This window comes from Rattus norvegicus, chromosome 1 (assembly GCF_036323735.1).
Source record: "Rattus norvegicus strain BN/NHsdMcwi chromosome 1, GRCr8, whole genome shotgun sequence".
NCBI classification, from domain to species: domain Eukaryota; kingdom Metazoa; phylum Chordata; class Mammalia; order Rodentia; family Muridae; genus Rattus; species Rattus norvegicus.
The window spans coordinates 101,741,879-101,757,447 of record NC_086019.1 but is presented as its reverse complement, the minus strand read 5'-3'; the positions used below and the strand labels follow the sequence as shown (position 1 = coordinate 101,757,447).

General features: G+C 45.4%; 1 protein-coding gene across 3 annotated transcripts in view; it reads right to left on the bottom strand.

Moving 5' to 3' along the window:
• Window positions 1–325: 325 nt before the first annotated feature.
• Window positions 326–15,569, bottom strand: part of Vstm2b (V-set and transmembrane domain containing 2B) — a 28,415-nt gene continuing 13,171 nt past the window's right edge. The window contains exons 5-6 of one of the 3 annotated variants that reach the window (XR_005487917.2): window positions 8,902–8,973; window positions 860–997 (exon numbers count right to left, since the gene is read on the bottom strand). Coding sequence is in view for 2 of the 3 variants with exons in the window: in NM_001108479.2 (NP_001101949.1) it covers window positions 909–997 (89 nt within the window). In the remaining variant the exon portion in view is untranslated. Of the gene's footprint in view, window positions 998–8,901; window positions 8,974–15,569 lie in introns of all 3 variants that reach the window. The other 2 variants (NM_001108479.2, XM_039082094.2) reach the window with 2 other exon arrangements.

Genomic DNA, 15,569 nt, shown 5'->3' with positions numbered 1-15,569 from the left:
GGATCAGTAAAGGTAGGAGCAGTACAGGGTGGTCTATAAGCTCACAGCAGATAAGTGCATGGCAGATCTACTGAAGGCCAGAGGGGAAGGCTGGTTCTTGACTCATACAGTAGCTTTGACTGCAGTAGCAGTATTCATCCCTGCCTCTAGGAAGCCCACTGTCCCTTGACAGGCTGGGCAGATGCTCTCCATGGCCCAGTCAGGTGTCCTGAGCTGCCCTCCATGCCAGGGGCCAATCAGATGCTGTCTGAGAAAAGGAGGTCACAGTGTCTGGCTGCAACAGGCACTGAAGCTCGACAGTCCGTCATACATGGCTGTAGAAAGTCTATTGAAAAGTTTTCTCTTTTAATCCAACTATTATTCAGCAATATACAATACAGTTTATAAACAACTGTATATCCTTGTTTCCAATTTTTATTTAAAAATAAATATTATTGACAGTGAATTTGAACTATGATGTTTCTTTTTAATCAAAGTGTCTCCAAAGAAATAATTTAATAAAAAAGGAAAAATCCCCCAAAGAAAATGTAAATTCAAAAAAAATTTTTTTTCTAAACACAATAGTCTCCTAAAAATATTTTACTTTGTCAGAAAGGCTTTGACCCAACATTTTTTACATACTATCCTCAGTGCCTGCTTAACAGTTCGTGCAAAATGAAGATTCGGAGGGAATGTGGAGGAAAGAAAAATACATTGCCGTGAAGAACTTGGCGCCCCATGCACACCGCACGGCCTGCACCCCATCCTATTTGGAAACTTGATGCATAATTTTAAGTCTTCTAGATCTGTGTTACTTCCCCAAAAATATGATTTATTTAGTTTTGCATGGACTTCTTCATGCTTCCCTTAGTCCCTGTGTCCATGTGGCAAGGTGTCCTCCCAGGTTGCCTGCTGAGGTGCTACGGCTGTCAGTGCCCCAGAAGAGGGTGCAGGAACTTATGTAGTGCTAACAAGAGCAGAGACAGCAGAGGGTCTGCACTGTAGCCTGGGCCGGTACCTGCGGGTGAAGAAAAAACAGACAGTCAACCTGAATCCTAAGAACCTGGGTCCCCAAGGCAGTCCAGGACAGAGGGAGGCTTTCCTGGGCTTCTGAAAACACAATAGGAAGCTAGAGGCTGCTTTGTTTTTCTGTTTCGGTTTAAAAGATGGAACAGATTGTTGTCAGACGTAAGTGCCTTTGCCCTGAGGCAGATGTGCTAAACTGTAGTTCAGAAGTCCAAGTCACAGTGCCCTATTTTACTAAAGAGAACCCGCTTCTTTGGTCCCCAGCACAATTGTTCAAAGTACCCTTGACACAAAGGCTCGCCTCCCTACTTCTTCTATGACGATGCCACATCTACACACCGTTCCAACCTCCATGTCTCCTCTCCAACCTCCTTCCCTAAATGGCCCAGCTCAGCATCCACCCAAGTCCTGTCTTAAACGGTTGGAGGCTTCCTTCCATAACCATGCTTTCAAGCCACTCCTTAAAGTATGGAGCTCAGGAATCACAGCCTGGAATGGGTTAATATTCAAGATCCAACAAACATGGCCCCATATCCACATCTTTCTTCAATACCTAGGCCTTCCTCTGTACAATAACTCCATGCACGTGTTCATCATTTCTCCTCTGGGCCACTTCTTGGCTCTTCACCTGTTCTCAAAATATCCAGATGTTGGAAAGTCCTCCCTCTGTGGCCAGGGAAAGTGTCTCCAAGAGCCCCTGGTCCCTGAGCTGCAAAATGCACTGCTTCTCCTGGGATTCTCTGCTCTTCTGCCTTGGTGCTGGAGCTACCAATGATGGAAGTGACACAAATGCTGACTGCTACTCTATAAATTTCCCCTGGACTCCCAGCAGTCTGTTTGAGCAGCAACTGTGCACCTTGGAGGGCTGTGGGAGGCTCTTCCACTGGAGAACACCAGATGTACAGACAGTGGAGACTTAGCAAAGCTGCTGCCTGGGCAGCTGGGTCCACTTGTCTCCATGACGTTAGAGGAGGGGCTTCCTCAGCAAGGCTGGGTCTGAGTGTGCAGTAGTACTCTTGATCATAATGTGTAAAAGTACTGCCAATCTTTTCCTTTCTTTTCAGGTCCTGATATTAGGGTTTTTTTTAAATAGAAACTAATATATGAGAATTACATTTATAACATTTCCACCCTTCCCTTCTCTCCCTCCCAATCCTCCAGGGTAGTCCAACTAGCTACCTCAAATTCATGCCTTCCTCAACTATCACTATCCCTTTCTGCATGTGGTGTGTCTGTGTGTCCTGCTGATTTTGTGTTGCTCAAACGTGATATGTTTAGGGTTGAACACGTGGGATCGGATAGCTGTTAAAGAGCTCATCCTTGGAGAAGAGTGGTTTCTCTTTATAAATTGATTATAGCTCTTCATTTAAGGCTGAGACTTTATGAGTTTGCCCCGATCTCTGTTACTATGTCATCTGGTGTTGCCACTGTGAAGGTTGTGTTTAGGTACGATTCCTTGTTACGTATAGAAGACATAATCTCAGCAGGCATTCTGGTCCTCTGGTCTTTTCTGAGATGTTCCCTGAGTCTTGAATTATAGGTGGGGGGAGGAAGAGGAGGTGATGATGACATTCATTCATTTAATTATCATCCAAAATTATAGTTTTCATCCTAACTTCTCCATACATGTTTTTCATCAGACTTTGCTTTGATACAGCCCTATTATCCCATCCCACCCTAGTCTTCATTATTGCTGGCCTCCTCTAACTAGTGCTCCTTCTATTATCATCACAAATGGACACACACACACACACACACACACACACACACACACACACAGAGGGGGTAGAGATTTAAAAATCTAGAAAGACATAATACTTGTTTTACTGAGTCTCGCTTATTTTGCTTAACACAATGGTTGCCAGTTGCAACTACTTTCCTGAAAATATCATAATTCCATCTGAATGAATTTGTATATATAATTCCATTTTCTTTACCTAGTCACCTCCGGAGCACTGAGGCTGATTACTGTATCTTGGTGGTTGTGGCTAGTGTAGTAAACATGGCTATGTGTGTGTGGTCAGCTGGCCACCAGGTGCATACCTAGGCATGATATAATTGGATCCTGTAATATTATTCTCTTGTCCAAACCATTTCCCCTACTCACTAATCCATCTTGCTCTGCGTGCAACTGAACGTGTCATCCTCCCTATGAGAGGAGCTGAACAGATTCCAGTCAGATTCTCCATGACTCTAGCTGCTCATATACAGATTGGAACTGGCTCACACTATGGAGTGAGGAGAAAGCAGTCTCTTTCTGTGTCCAGTCTCTCCAGAGCTTCTATTTCCGTGCACAACCCTGACCCCAGTTGACAAGTACAGGAAAGGACCCCATTCAGACATACTGGTCTTCAGACCTTAGTTTCCCACACAGTTTCCATCCTGCCCTCCCATGATCTGGCCACTGCCTCTGATCATCACCAACAGAGAGAATCACAGTGCATCGATTGCTCTGAAGACTACAGTCCTCCTCTCTACCTCCTCATTGTCACACACTGTTAGGAAGACAGATACAGTGATGGGTGAGTTGATGGATGGCTAATGGAAAACAATGGTGCAAATAGAACAACAGGGGACAGCTGTGCTTCTTGGGTGTATAGAGCTTTGGAGACCAGACATCCTGTGAACCTTCCAATATCCAGATTTTGATCTTTACATTCTTACAAACCCTAGAGGTGACAGAAACAAACATGAGGGGTGTCTAAAAGCTGGTGCAGTTGTACACAGAATTTCAAACCATCAATGTATTCAGTAGCCAGAGAAGTAGCCCATGGGCGTGTATGCCAGGCAGGGGATGGTTGGCTGGGTGGAACTTGGGGCCCAGGTAGGGAAAAGAGATTTAAACTCTCTTCCAAGTACCCTGTTAGCTGTCACTGTCACTCTTACAGTCTTGCATGCTCAAGATAGAAAGTTTCCAGGCTAAAAGCATAGCTTCGTGGTCCATAGTATTCACAGAGGCCTGAGTTCAAACACCATTATGGAAAAAACAGCTTTCTACTCTGTGCTGAGACAACGATGGGAGCATCGGGGACAGGAGAATCACATGGTGGCTGCATAGGGTATAGCCTATGGAAAGTAGCAATCAAGGTCTGTAGGGTCTCCAATCTGGATATCTGCTTGGTGGCTGCAGTTGGGTTCCTAAACGTATCCTTCTTGATAACTGGTGGTGTGACCCTAGACAGCCTCCTTAACCCCTCTTGTTCTTGTAGCATATACCAGAAAATTAGTATGTGTGTGGCTGGCGTCACTAGACCAAGCTCTAGATTAAGCAATATGATAGAAATAAGCTAGAGAAATGGCCACCAAAAGCCTTTCCAGTCTCCAGCATGCACATCCTGTGATAGTGTCACCCCCCGACACACACACACACACACACACACACACACACACACACACACACACACCTTCTGTTGTAGACAGTGGAATATCATGGGGTGAGATAAACAAAAGTGTACAGAGGGTTGTGAACCTTTAGAATGAACTGTCTAAGCCTGAGTCACCCTGCTGAAGGATAAGGCTCATGGGATGTCCTAGATGAGGTCCCCCTAGACCAATCAAGACCCAAGTGAATTGGCACCAACTGCCTAGATGAGCCCAGCAGAGTAAGCTGTGTAAATTCCTATGTTGTCACAGCAAAGTCACTGAGTTTTTAAGGTCCTCTGTCACAGCAAAAAAAAAAAACAAAACAAAACAAAAAACCATACAAAACATAAACAAAGGAGACCCAAATAGTCACTGCCACCCAAGCAAAAGTTTCAGAAAAGGCCAGTGTAAGACAGGAGTGTTGGACACCCCTGCAACCCTAATACTTGGGGTTCAGGTAGGAGGATCCAGTTGAGCTACAGCATGGGACCTTGTCTCCAAACAAACAAAAAACAGGATCTAGGACTATATCTCAGAGGGATAGCACTTATCCAAATGTACAAGGACCTAGATTTGATCCCCAGTACCACATAAATAAATATACATAACATTTTAAGGCTGGAAAGATGCCTAAGCATGCTTGAAAGCCTGGTGGCCTGAGTTCAATTCCCACAGCCATGTAAAGGTGGAAAGGAGAGAACCAACTCCAAGAACAAACTTTTACAAGCACAGTCTTAGCTCAAGAGAATTGAAGAACTAATTTTGTGAATGCCTTCCCCAGAGGGAACTTTTTCAATGTAAGCAAACTCTCTCCTCATCTACTTAGTTTTAAAACACCCCTGGATCTTAATGACCACGGGGTCATGTTCTTCAAGGGAGATTTCCTGTCGTGATGTCTAGCATAGGTCTACTCTGCATCTGGGGCCTGAGTCTCTACCTCCCAGACTTCCAGATGCAGCCAAAACTGTTCACTGCTGTCTGACAAATGCAACTTTGCTTGACCTTGTAGAGCACAGGTACACGGTGCTGGATAGGTGTGTTTGGCTCAGCTGGGATGGACTCGCTAGTCTCTTCTGACACTCCTAGGACATGAGGCTGAAATGCTGAACCGATCAGATGCTAGCAGCCTCTTCATCTGTATCCTCCCTTTCAGAAGAGAACCAGGCACAGTGCTGGGGTGCACACAAGCATATTAGTCATAATAAAGCTGGAGACTCAGGCAGCCTGGGAGGGTGAGGAAAGCCCTGGGAATCAGTCTGGCTGATTCATCTTCAACTCAAACCAGTGCTGCTACCTTGATAGTTCTTAATGAAGCTGAAGTGTCTTTGGCTTAAGATGAAGGTATCAGCTGAGAAATTAATGTTTATCATTTAGGTAGTGAGAAGGACAAGAGATACTCTGGAGCCGTTTAAAAGAGACTCTGAATCAGGTGTGGTAGCACATAATCTCAACACTTAGGCAGAAGGATTGAAAGTTCCAGGTCAGCCTGGGTGACACCCTGAGACCTGACACCACATTTGTGGAAGGGGAAGAGGAGGAAGGGAAAAGAAGGAAGAGGAAGATAGAGAGGAAAAGGAAGTAAGGAGACAGAGGATGATTGGGAGGTGCAGATAATAAATTAATGTAATAATGAAAAAAAAGAAAATATGGTGAATATGGGCGAGTGCACACGTGCATGCACACACACACATCCTCACATACACATACACTCATCCTTACACACATACACACACACATCCTCACATACTCACACACACATACACACACGCACGCACATATTCTCACACACACACACACATCCTCACACACACATCCTCACACACACATACACACACACATCCTCACACACACATACACACACACACATCCTCACACACACACATACACACACACATACACACACACATCCTCACACACATAAACACACGCACACACACATACACACATGCACACACACATACATACACACACAGACACAAAGACACACGCACGCGCATGCGTCTCAGTTTAAGCAGCCTTTCTATGGGAAGTTCCTCCTTTCTATTTATCCAGCAACAAAAGATCTCTATAGACCTGTCAGAAAAGTGCCCAGAATTGTTGAAGTCATTTAATATCTTAATAAAGAAAAGGAGGAGGCTGTGTCGGAGCTTCCTCTTGATCCATGCTCTGCTCTCTGTGTAGAATCTAATCCTGGGAAAGAAGCTCTCCTGGTGGTGTACAGTTGTGATCTGAGGTATCCCCAACATGGAATGAAAGCTTTGTTCACAGGTAACCGTGTCATTTTGTAAGGTCTCGGAAACTTTTTGGTCAGGACTTAGTTGGAGGGAATCAGGTCACTTGTAATGCCTTGTGCTCACCCCTTTCTGCCCACCATGAGTTGAATAGTCTCACACTACCATGTGCCCCCATCATAACGCTGTGCCTCATTGTAGGCTCCAAACAACAGAGCCATGGACAGAAGACTTGGAAATGGAGCAGAGTAAAAATCCCTCCTTTTAAGTTGTTTGTATTGGCTATTTTGTCACAGTGACACAAGACTGCCTAACAGGGAACCTTGTGGGTGTGGCACTGGTACCCACATGTGAGCCTGGGGCATCAGGTCTGTATGGAACTAAGGAACGTCTTGGCCCAACCCCCTGTCTCTGCAGGCTGAGAGCTATGGTAGGGCTGGGGAAGGCTGATCTGCTCAACAGCTCACACACATTGTATGAGCTAGGGGCTTTTCAGAGTTGCTCGAACACTGCACTTTTCCTTTCTTTTTTTCCAGCCCCGAGAAGTATAAGCAGAGTTATGATATTTTTAGGTCAGCAAACTGATTCTGGCTCGGGTGGCCTGAGTGGGCTGAAGCTCATTTTGCAGGCTGGAACTGCAGGCTTTGACTATTTGTGTCTCCCTCTGCAGAGCTCTGCAGAATGTGCACACATATAGTGCAGGCAGCAGGAATGCTGGTCCAAAGGTTGGTACTGCCCAATCTCTCATAGGCAAAGTCATTCTAGCCTTGAACCTGGCTGTGATTTCCTGAGAACCCCTGGAGGGTATATTTGCAGCTGCTCCCTGCCCCCTTCTACTGAGCATACTATGGCCACTAAAGGCTGCTATGCACTTTGGGAGATCTAACCTGTCTTTTGAACAAAGATTTCTTGGCTAGAAAACTTTGGGACCCAAGCCAAGTCTGCTAGATGAGGGTCCTTAAGCGCTCATACTCAATTGGATCGCTTTCTTCTTTTGCAGCCTCTGTAGATGAAACAAAAGCCTAGCACGTGAACTTGAACCTCCATTCAATGCTAAAGAGAGATCCCTCCTTTTCTAAGACCTGCCTGAGGACCCTGTCACTCCTCGCTGTACCTCTGCTCTCTCTGAGAGCAGCAGACCAACCCCTCTACTTCCAAAGAAGAAGAAAAGGGCACGGGCAGCATCCTGGTCAAGGTCAATGTCATGTTTCATCCAGAAACCTTGGCTGCTGCTAAGGCAGGCTGTCACTTGAGGGGACTGGCCTTCAGTCTTCATCACAATCTCTTACTCCCACACTTCTGGCCTCTCTGGTCAAAAACCCTATTTTCTGGAGAACCTATTAACAAAGTGAGGCACATAGCCACATGAGGGCCGAGCCCGGGTTGTAGAGAGATGGAGATCAATGTGCTTAGAGTCTTCAACAGAAGGTAAATTCTAATCTGACATGAAAATTAGGAGACTCCTATTATAAGCATACCAATTTTGGCAATGCCTAGGTACCAGCACTCCTGCCCCTACTTTTCCATTGAGTCTGACTGCCCTTCTCAGCAGGAATCTGCAAGTCTTTGACCTCATGACTACCAACCTGGGCCCAGGTGAGCTGCAAGCCACCACCCTTGCCTCTGTGCATGGGTTCCTGTATATCCTTCCTCAGTCACAGTACATCCTAACACCCTGCCATTCGTTAATGTCCAAGTTCACAGAGTCTGAGCCAGCTCTGGCTCAGAACCCAGAAGGAGTCTGGCTCAGATCCTACTAGGTCTGCGCTCAGCTGTGTGGTGGGCAGGTTCAGCCCCCTTTCCTGACCTGGAGCTGACCCTCCTGGCATGCCCAGTTCTCAGTTCCACTGATGGACTCTGCATGAGTCCAACTTGCTGCCGAGTGGGAAGATGGCACCATGCAAAGCAGCCTCCCCTTTTGACATTTTAATTAAAGCCTCTTCATGGATATTTATCCAAAGGGAGCCAGTGAGGAATAATTGAGCACTAAGGGAGTTTGTTTGGGTGGAATTCATTTCTGCTATAAAATTAATATATGCTGGTAAATGGCAAAAGCTAGAAGCACCTAACTAATGCTGTTGTGTCTTAAAGGAAGTACATATCTTTTAGAAAACAAAATGGCATGGGACCTGGAGACATAGACTGTGATTGAGATGTGGGCCTGTGCCCTTGGCTGGTGGCTTCCTGCTTCAGTCAGTTCCCCTAGCCCCCCACCCTACTCAGTGGATGGAGGCAAGCTGCTTCTAGAGTATTCGAGTCACTTTTTATTACCGTGACAAAATACCTGAATAAACCAACTCACAGAGGGGAGGATTTCCTTGGCTCGTGGTTTCAGAGGTGTCAGTCCACGGTCTGCTGGCTCATTGCTTTGAGGCTGTGGGGAGGTAGAACATCATGGCAGAAGGGCACAATGGGGTAGGGGATGCCTCTCACCTCATAGCAGCCAGAAACAAAGAGCAAAGAAGGGTGCTGGGTGAAATGAAATATACCCTTCAATGCCACACCCTCAGTGACCGACTCCCTCCTGCCATGATCTTCCTCTTCCTAACAAATCATTCAGCTATGAATTGAGCAATGGAGCTGGCAGCGATGCAGTTAGACTGGTGGAGTTGGTAGAGTTGGACTGTAGTGCAGTCACCTCCCAACAATGTCACCACCTGGGGACCAAACCTTCAACTCATGAACATTTTTATTTAGTGCCCAAACTTATCATAGGTGAGTGAAACATGCACAGTACAACTATGGGGTTGAACCGTTTCTCTGCCACAGCTTAATGGTCTTGGGTTTCTGAAACATTTTCCTCACTTCATTGCCACCAGTGCCCTAATTGCTTCATGCATACCTGGAGAAGCCATCCTATGGTGCAGAGCCTTGATCAGATCCCCACTACAGAGGAAAAAAATACCACTTCGGTGCCACCATGAGAACCTCTTTTAATCATCCCAATATTATCATACTTCCAGCCATGTACACTGGTCCATTGTCCTTGCCAGCACTCAAAGTGAGGCAACCAATGAATTAACCAATGTTTCTGCTTCTCGTGGACTGATCCATACTTTAGGTCTTGAGTGCATGCTGCCTCTGCCAGGGAGTCAGCCTCAATCACTAATGCACAGGAAGCCAAGCACTAATATCTCTACTATCTACATGGCCTGGAGCTTATTGGGTAGCTCAGATTAGTCTGATAATCCTTCTATATCAACCTTCTGAGTAGTGGGATTATAGATGTGTAACACACACACACACACACACACACTAATTTTAGAATGGAGAAACTAAAATTCAATTAGGAGAAATAACTTGCCTAAAGTTCGAGGTTTCCAGATAAATTATAGGTTACACAGTTAACTTTGAGTTTCATATAAACAGTGGGCAGTGCCTAGTGCCAGGCTACTCCAGACAGTTCATGGGCTATCCCTTACATCAAGGTACCACTAACTGTCTGCTGGAGGCCCAAGTTTAATGAAAAGTCCTCTGTCTTTATTTAATACAGATGAAGGCCTCTCAGGCTGCATATCTTCTATCTACACAGTGGACTACAGCCACCACCTATGCCTCTCTTAGAGTCAAAGAACAGAATGTCATGTCATTTCCCCTACTTGTGACAAGGGGAGCCCAGCCTGACTTCCAGGACAGGAGTTGGGAGGTGTTTCCTCCTGAATTCTAACATATTTCCATTGTTTTCTTGTTTCATGCTAATTTTACAGAATAATGGGTTTCATTTAACATTTTCTGCATTGTCGGTATTGGAACCTAGTGCTTTACCACTAAGCTACACAGCAGCCCCTCACATGGGGCTTCTAGGCAGGTGTTCTACCATTGAACCATACCCCCAGCCCCTCTCTGGTGCATTCTAGGTAAGTTCTTCAACACTGAGTCACACCTAAGTCCCTCACTGGGGATTTTAGGCAGCTGCTCCACCACTGAGCCACATGTAGCCCAGGCAGGTGCTCTACCAATAAACCAAACTTCCAGTCCCTGACTAGGGATTCAAGGCTGGAGCACTAGCACTGAACCATAACTGCGGCCCCTCACTGTGGCTTCTAGGCAGGTGTTCTACCCATCAATCCACACCCTAGCCCCTCTCTCACTGGTGGAGTCTATCACTGAGCCAAGCCCTCTGGCTTTATTGTGGCATCGTCACACATTCATATAACACACTTTCTCTGATGGCCAACTCAGTTGATGGGCCTTTGCCAGCGTATTTATTTCAAAACAGTCACTTTCTTCATAGCCAGGTGGCTATGCGCAGTGGCCAACCACCAGCTCAGCAGCTGAGCATGCTGGGGCTGCCTTTCTGTGAGGGGTCCAGTCCTCATCTGGAGAGATCCCACACCCAATCTGTTTTGATTTGATACTCTTTGGGACCATGCAATGCTAATAGGCACCCACAGTATTCTTAGTGCTTAGAAATTTACTCTGCCCTTTGTGAGAATTCTCTCCTTTGGCCCACTCACAGTGGCCTTAGTAAGTGGAATCCATTTTTTTTTCCTTTTATGGGTAAGTCCTAGAATTAGTGACTTAACTAACATTGCACAGCTGCAGGATGCCAGTAGAGGGTTATAGCCACTAGTTTCCTGGTATCTGTGAATTCCAGGCTCTCTAGCTGGCTAGAACTTCTGAATCCTCTCCAGGAGACAGTTTTTCACCCGCCCCCTCCTTCCTTTGCGTGGATCAAAGTAGATTCCCATAAGGAGACTAATTGTATGCACTCATTTCTTTTTGCCCCATCCAGCCTCTCAGGAATGACTTTCTCATTGTCAGATCACCCTTTAGACTCTAGAAAATACCTACCTCCTCCTGCTGAGCCCAGAGGCCCCATAAGAATATTCCAAAACTCTCTCCCCTTTGTTGGGCATTGCTGCTGTACTGCCCCCTTGCACAGCTTCTCACTGTATCAGCTCTCATCCGGATACAGTCTCATTCTAGTTCCATCCTCTGTGCCCCACACTCACCTGTCTCCCCGCTCCCAGGACTTCCTTTTGGGTTGCAGGTTATAGACTCCCCTTGTCCCAAGGACTCTAGCACAAATTCAGTTTCCTCTAGGCTGCGAGTGGGCAGCTGTGGGTGTATTTACTTCCCGACATCTATGTCTTATGCCAGAGGCTGAGCCAGAAAGAGGGGAGACTATGACTCAGCTGTGTGTCTCCCTGATTCTTTGCATGCTGCCTGCAGCGTGAGATCCAGTGTTTGCAGGGCAGATGGTTAAACACTTTCGTTCTCCCCAAATGTGCAGAATGGCTGGATGCCCCATACACAGCCTCCACCTAGGGCTAATAACACTTCCTACATCCTCAGGGAGCCAGTCTCAGTAACCTGACATGAATATGGATCTGAATGGGACTCAGATCTGTCTCTCGCACAATTTCCTCAGACTCATTTCAACTTCTTCCACTCGTTTCTTTCTTTAATGTGACCTATCATGCAACATGCCTTATTACAAGCTGTTCCAAGTCCCTTCAATAGAACGTCAAGTATTGACATGTGTAATATATTTGTAGGTTTTGTCTATTTCCTGATATATATATACATATATAAATTATATATAATTTTAATTTGTGCACACATTTTAAATGTAATTTGGGTCATATCAGTTGTATTTAATATACTGAAGTAGTAGAATTGTTTTTTCTCAAACTAATTACTACATGAAAGTAAAACACAACAACCAGAAGGCTGGCAAGAGACTGATGCACCTCAATGGTAGAGCACCCGCCTAGAAAACCCCAGTGCAAGGCTAGGGGTGGAGTTCAGTGGCACAATGCTTACCCTGAATGTAGGCTCTAGATCCCAGCACTACAGTAAACAAACATGCAAACATAAATATGCTTATTAAAAATAAAACTAATGGAAGTTGGCGGTGCACCACAGTTTATAGGGTTTCAGGGAACGATCTGGGAACACCTGCTCTAGGTGACCTGAGTCTATTTCCCAATGTGAAATGTGCACTTGTGGACTCTGGCGTGCTTACGTGCTCATTTCACTGACTACAGAGTAGAGCTAGGGTGATGGAGAAGAGTGTCTAATCCTCCCTGAAGCCCATTTCCATTCAAGTTGTCTGGTGTTCTTGTCTCCTGTTTCATGGCCCTTTAGTCAGACTATCTAAGAGTCAGGCACAAAATGAGTAGGTTCTCAATGCTTGCTCAATCCAGGCTGCTAAGCAACAGCAGAGGTCCTTACCCCCAGCCTCCCTACACTTCGCCTTAGAGCCAAGACTGATAATCACCTAACGTGGTATTGGTCACAGGGTAGAGAACAGCAATCAGTGACCGGAACAATCAGCCTTACCAGGTCTGTCTTCCTATTTACAACTCCCGTCTGTCTTCTGCCTCAAGGATACCTGAACACTATTTCTCACTGAGAACTTTACCTTTAGAAATGCAATTTGGCCAAAATGGCTAATGCATTTTAATTGCAGAGGGATAGTACTTGGAAAATTGTATAACATGTGTTCATTAAATAAAATCAGTGCCAAGGAACTGCCCAGAATGTGTCATGCATTAAAATATGACTCTAGAATAGAACACCCCATGAAATATGCCCTTGTGTATTTTCTTGTTACATTAATTTTTAAAGCAAGTGCAGTTCATCCATTTGCCTAGAGACTGGATATATGTCTGAGAAGAAAAAACCTACAGTATAATTTGATGATCATCAAGAAGCCTGAGGCCAGGCTCTGTTCCCCAGATAACTTAGTGTCCAGTCACTGGAGGGTACATGACATCTGTTCCAGAAAACTGGCGGTGACCTGTGGACTGGCTGTGCCTCAGCTCTATCTACTGTATTTAGTGGTTCAGAGGTAGACACAGAACATGGACTGACATGGCATTCTGGTCCTACCACTGCCTGGGACCTTTCTTTCCAAGGCATCTCTCATGGTATGTTTGCCAGAAATTCCACACCCAGACATGTCGCCAGCCCCAACGCACCCATTGAGCAAGGTTTACCTGGTCCCCAAATCATCCATCTTCCCATCCATCATTTATTCACAGGTCCACTTGCCCTTTTATCTAGCCCCTTTCAACCAGCTACACACCCTTTCCAACATCCTTCTTCCTGCCTACCCAGCAGCTACTTTTTCCATCCATTTTCAGCCCACTCATCTGTCCTCGTGGAGACAACCACATCCCCCTTTTGGATTTGAAATGTTTCTGCCCCAATGGGTGAAAAGGCTTGGTCCTCAACTGGTAGATCTATTCATGGAGAGGTGACTAGATTGTGAGGGCTCTGATCTCAACAGTGGGTTACTCCATTGATGGATTCCTAATTTGATGGTATTATTGGGAGGCTATGGACATTTTTGGGGTTGGGCCCTGGCTGGAGTTAAGCTACTAGAGGGTTGTTTGGGGGGGACTATATATTATGCCTAGTTCTTAGTTGCCTCTTTGCTTCCTGGCTGACACGAGGTGAGCAGTTGTGCTCCAACATATGCTCCTACCACAGTGTTCTGTCTCACTTTGGACCCACAAGTCCAAACTTTTGAAACTGTGAGCCCAAAATGGAAATTTCTTTAATTAAATTGTTGTGTTCGGTATTTTATTGAGGCAAGAAAAAATATAAATCTTCCCTCTACTCATTCACATGTTTTACTACCTACTAATTTTTCTGTCCAGTCCTGATACACTTAACCATTCATCCATTCATGTTTCCATCCATGTACCCATCCATCCACCTTCCTGCTCACCCATCTGTCTACACACACACACACACACACACACACACACACACACACACACACACACACACACACCATTATCATCATCATCCCTTCCCACCAATTTCATCCTCCTAGCCATCATTCCATCCACTCATCCATCCTCATGACCACATTATCTCATGTGCACCCATTTACATATCCTTTCGTCGGCTTACCTGCCATCTGTCTGCTTTTCCATCCACTCACTCAACCTCTCGTGCAGACATCTATCTACCTATTGCTCTAACTAGTCCACACACTGTCCTCTCTCTTGGCACTGTTTTCTCTGAGCTGCATTGCCTAGCTCTGTCTCCACACTGGCTGGAGCCACAATCTCCAAAGGACCCTGCCTTCTACTCTGTTTTCTCTGACTGCATGACCTTCAGAGAAGAGCAAAAACAAACAAACGAACAAAAAAAAAAAAACCCCAAAATACAAAAACCTAAAATCTTACAGTTTGATCTTATTTAACCAGTGAGCTCTTTCTGACTTTTTGCTTTCCTTTCAGAGCCAAATTAACCCTTTATAAGGCTTGGTCAGGTACCCCCACCAACTCATCTTTAACTCTCCAAAGAAAGTCAAGTGTTAATTTCAAACACAGCAAGCATTAATAATGTGCTTGAAAGGAGAATGCCTGGAGAAAAGGGGTTGAACTTCCTTCTGGCCTAGCTTACAAAGCCCTTCCAGGCACATTCCTGAATTACTCCTCCTTGAGGGTCTTCCAAGGTCATCAGAGCTCGAGCCACCATCCCCACTCTGCTGATGACAAGAATGGATAACATGCAGAAGTCAGCTCACTGCACTCCCATAGCCCTTTCTAGGACTGAGATCCTTATTTCTGCATCTCTGAGGGCCTCTCCCTTGAACTGTCCCCCTGAACATCAAGCCTTGTCTCCAACATTTTTACCTGCTAAAGGTCTTCCTAATGGTCTTTCTTTAATATGGCATTAGCTTCATGAAGTTTACCTGGTGTATAGGAGGGAAGGGAAGCTCATAAGGTAAGTCTCACATTGGGGTTCCTTTCAAGCATTTTAGGTGATCTAGATACTCACTGCCATTCTCACACAAACTTACGATGACAAAAGCCAACGTCTCCTAGTATTTCCTATGTGCTGGACTTGGTGCTCTGTAAATATCCCATGTTGGCTGATCTTCACTGCTGACAGCATTTGAAAGTTTCTGAGAGACTGGTGATTCTAACCTCTGGATGTGTCTTCGAGAGCAGTTCCAAAGGGGATTGATTAGGAGAAGAAGACCCATCATAATTGTGGGTG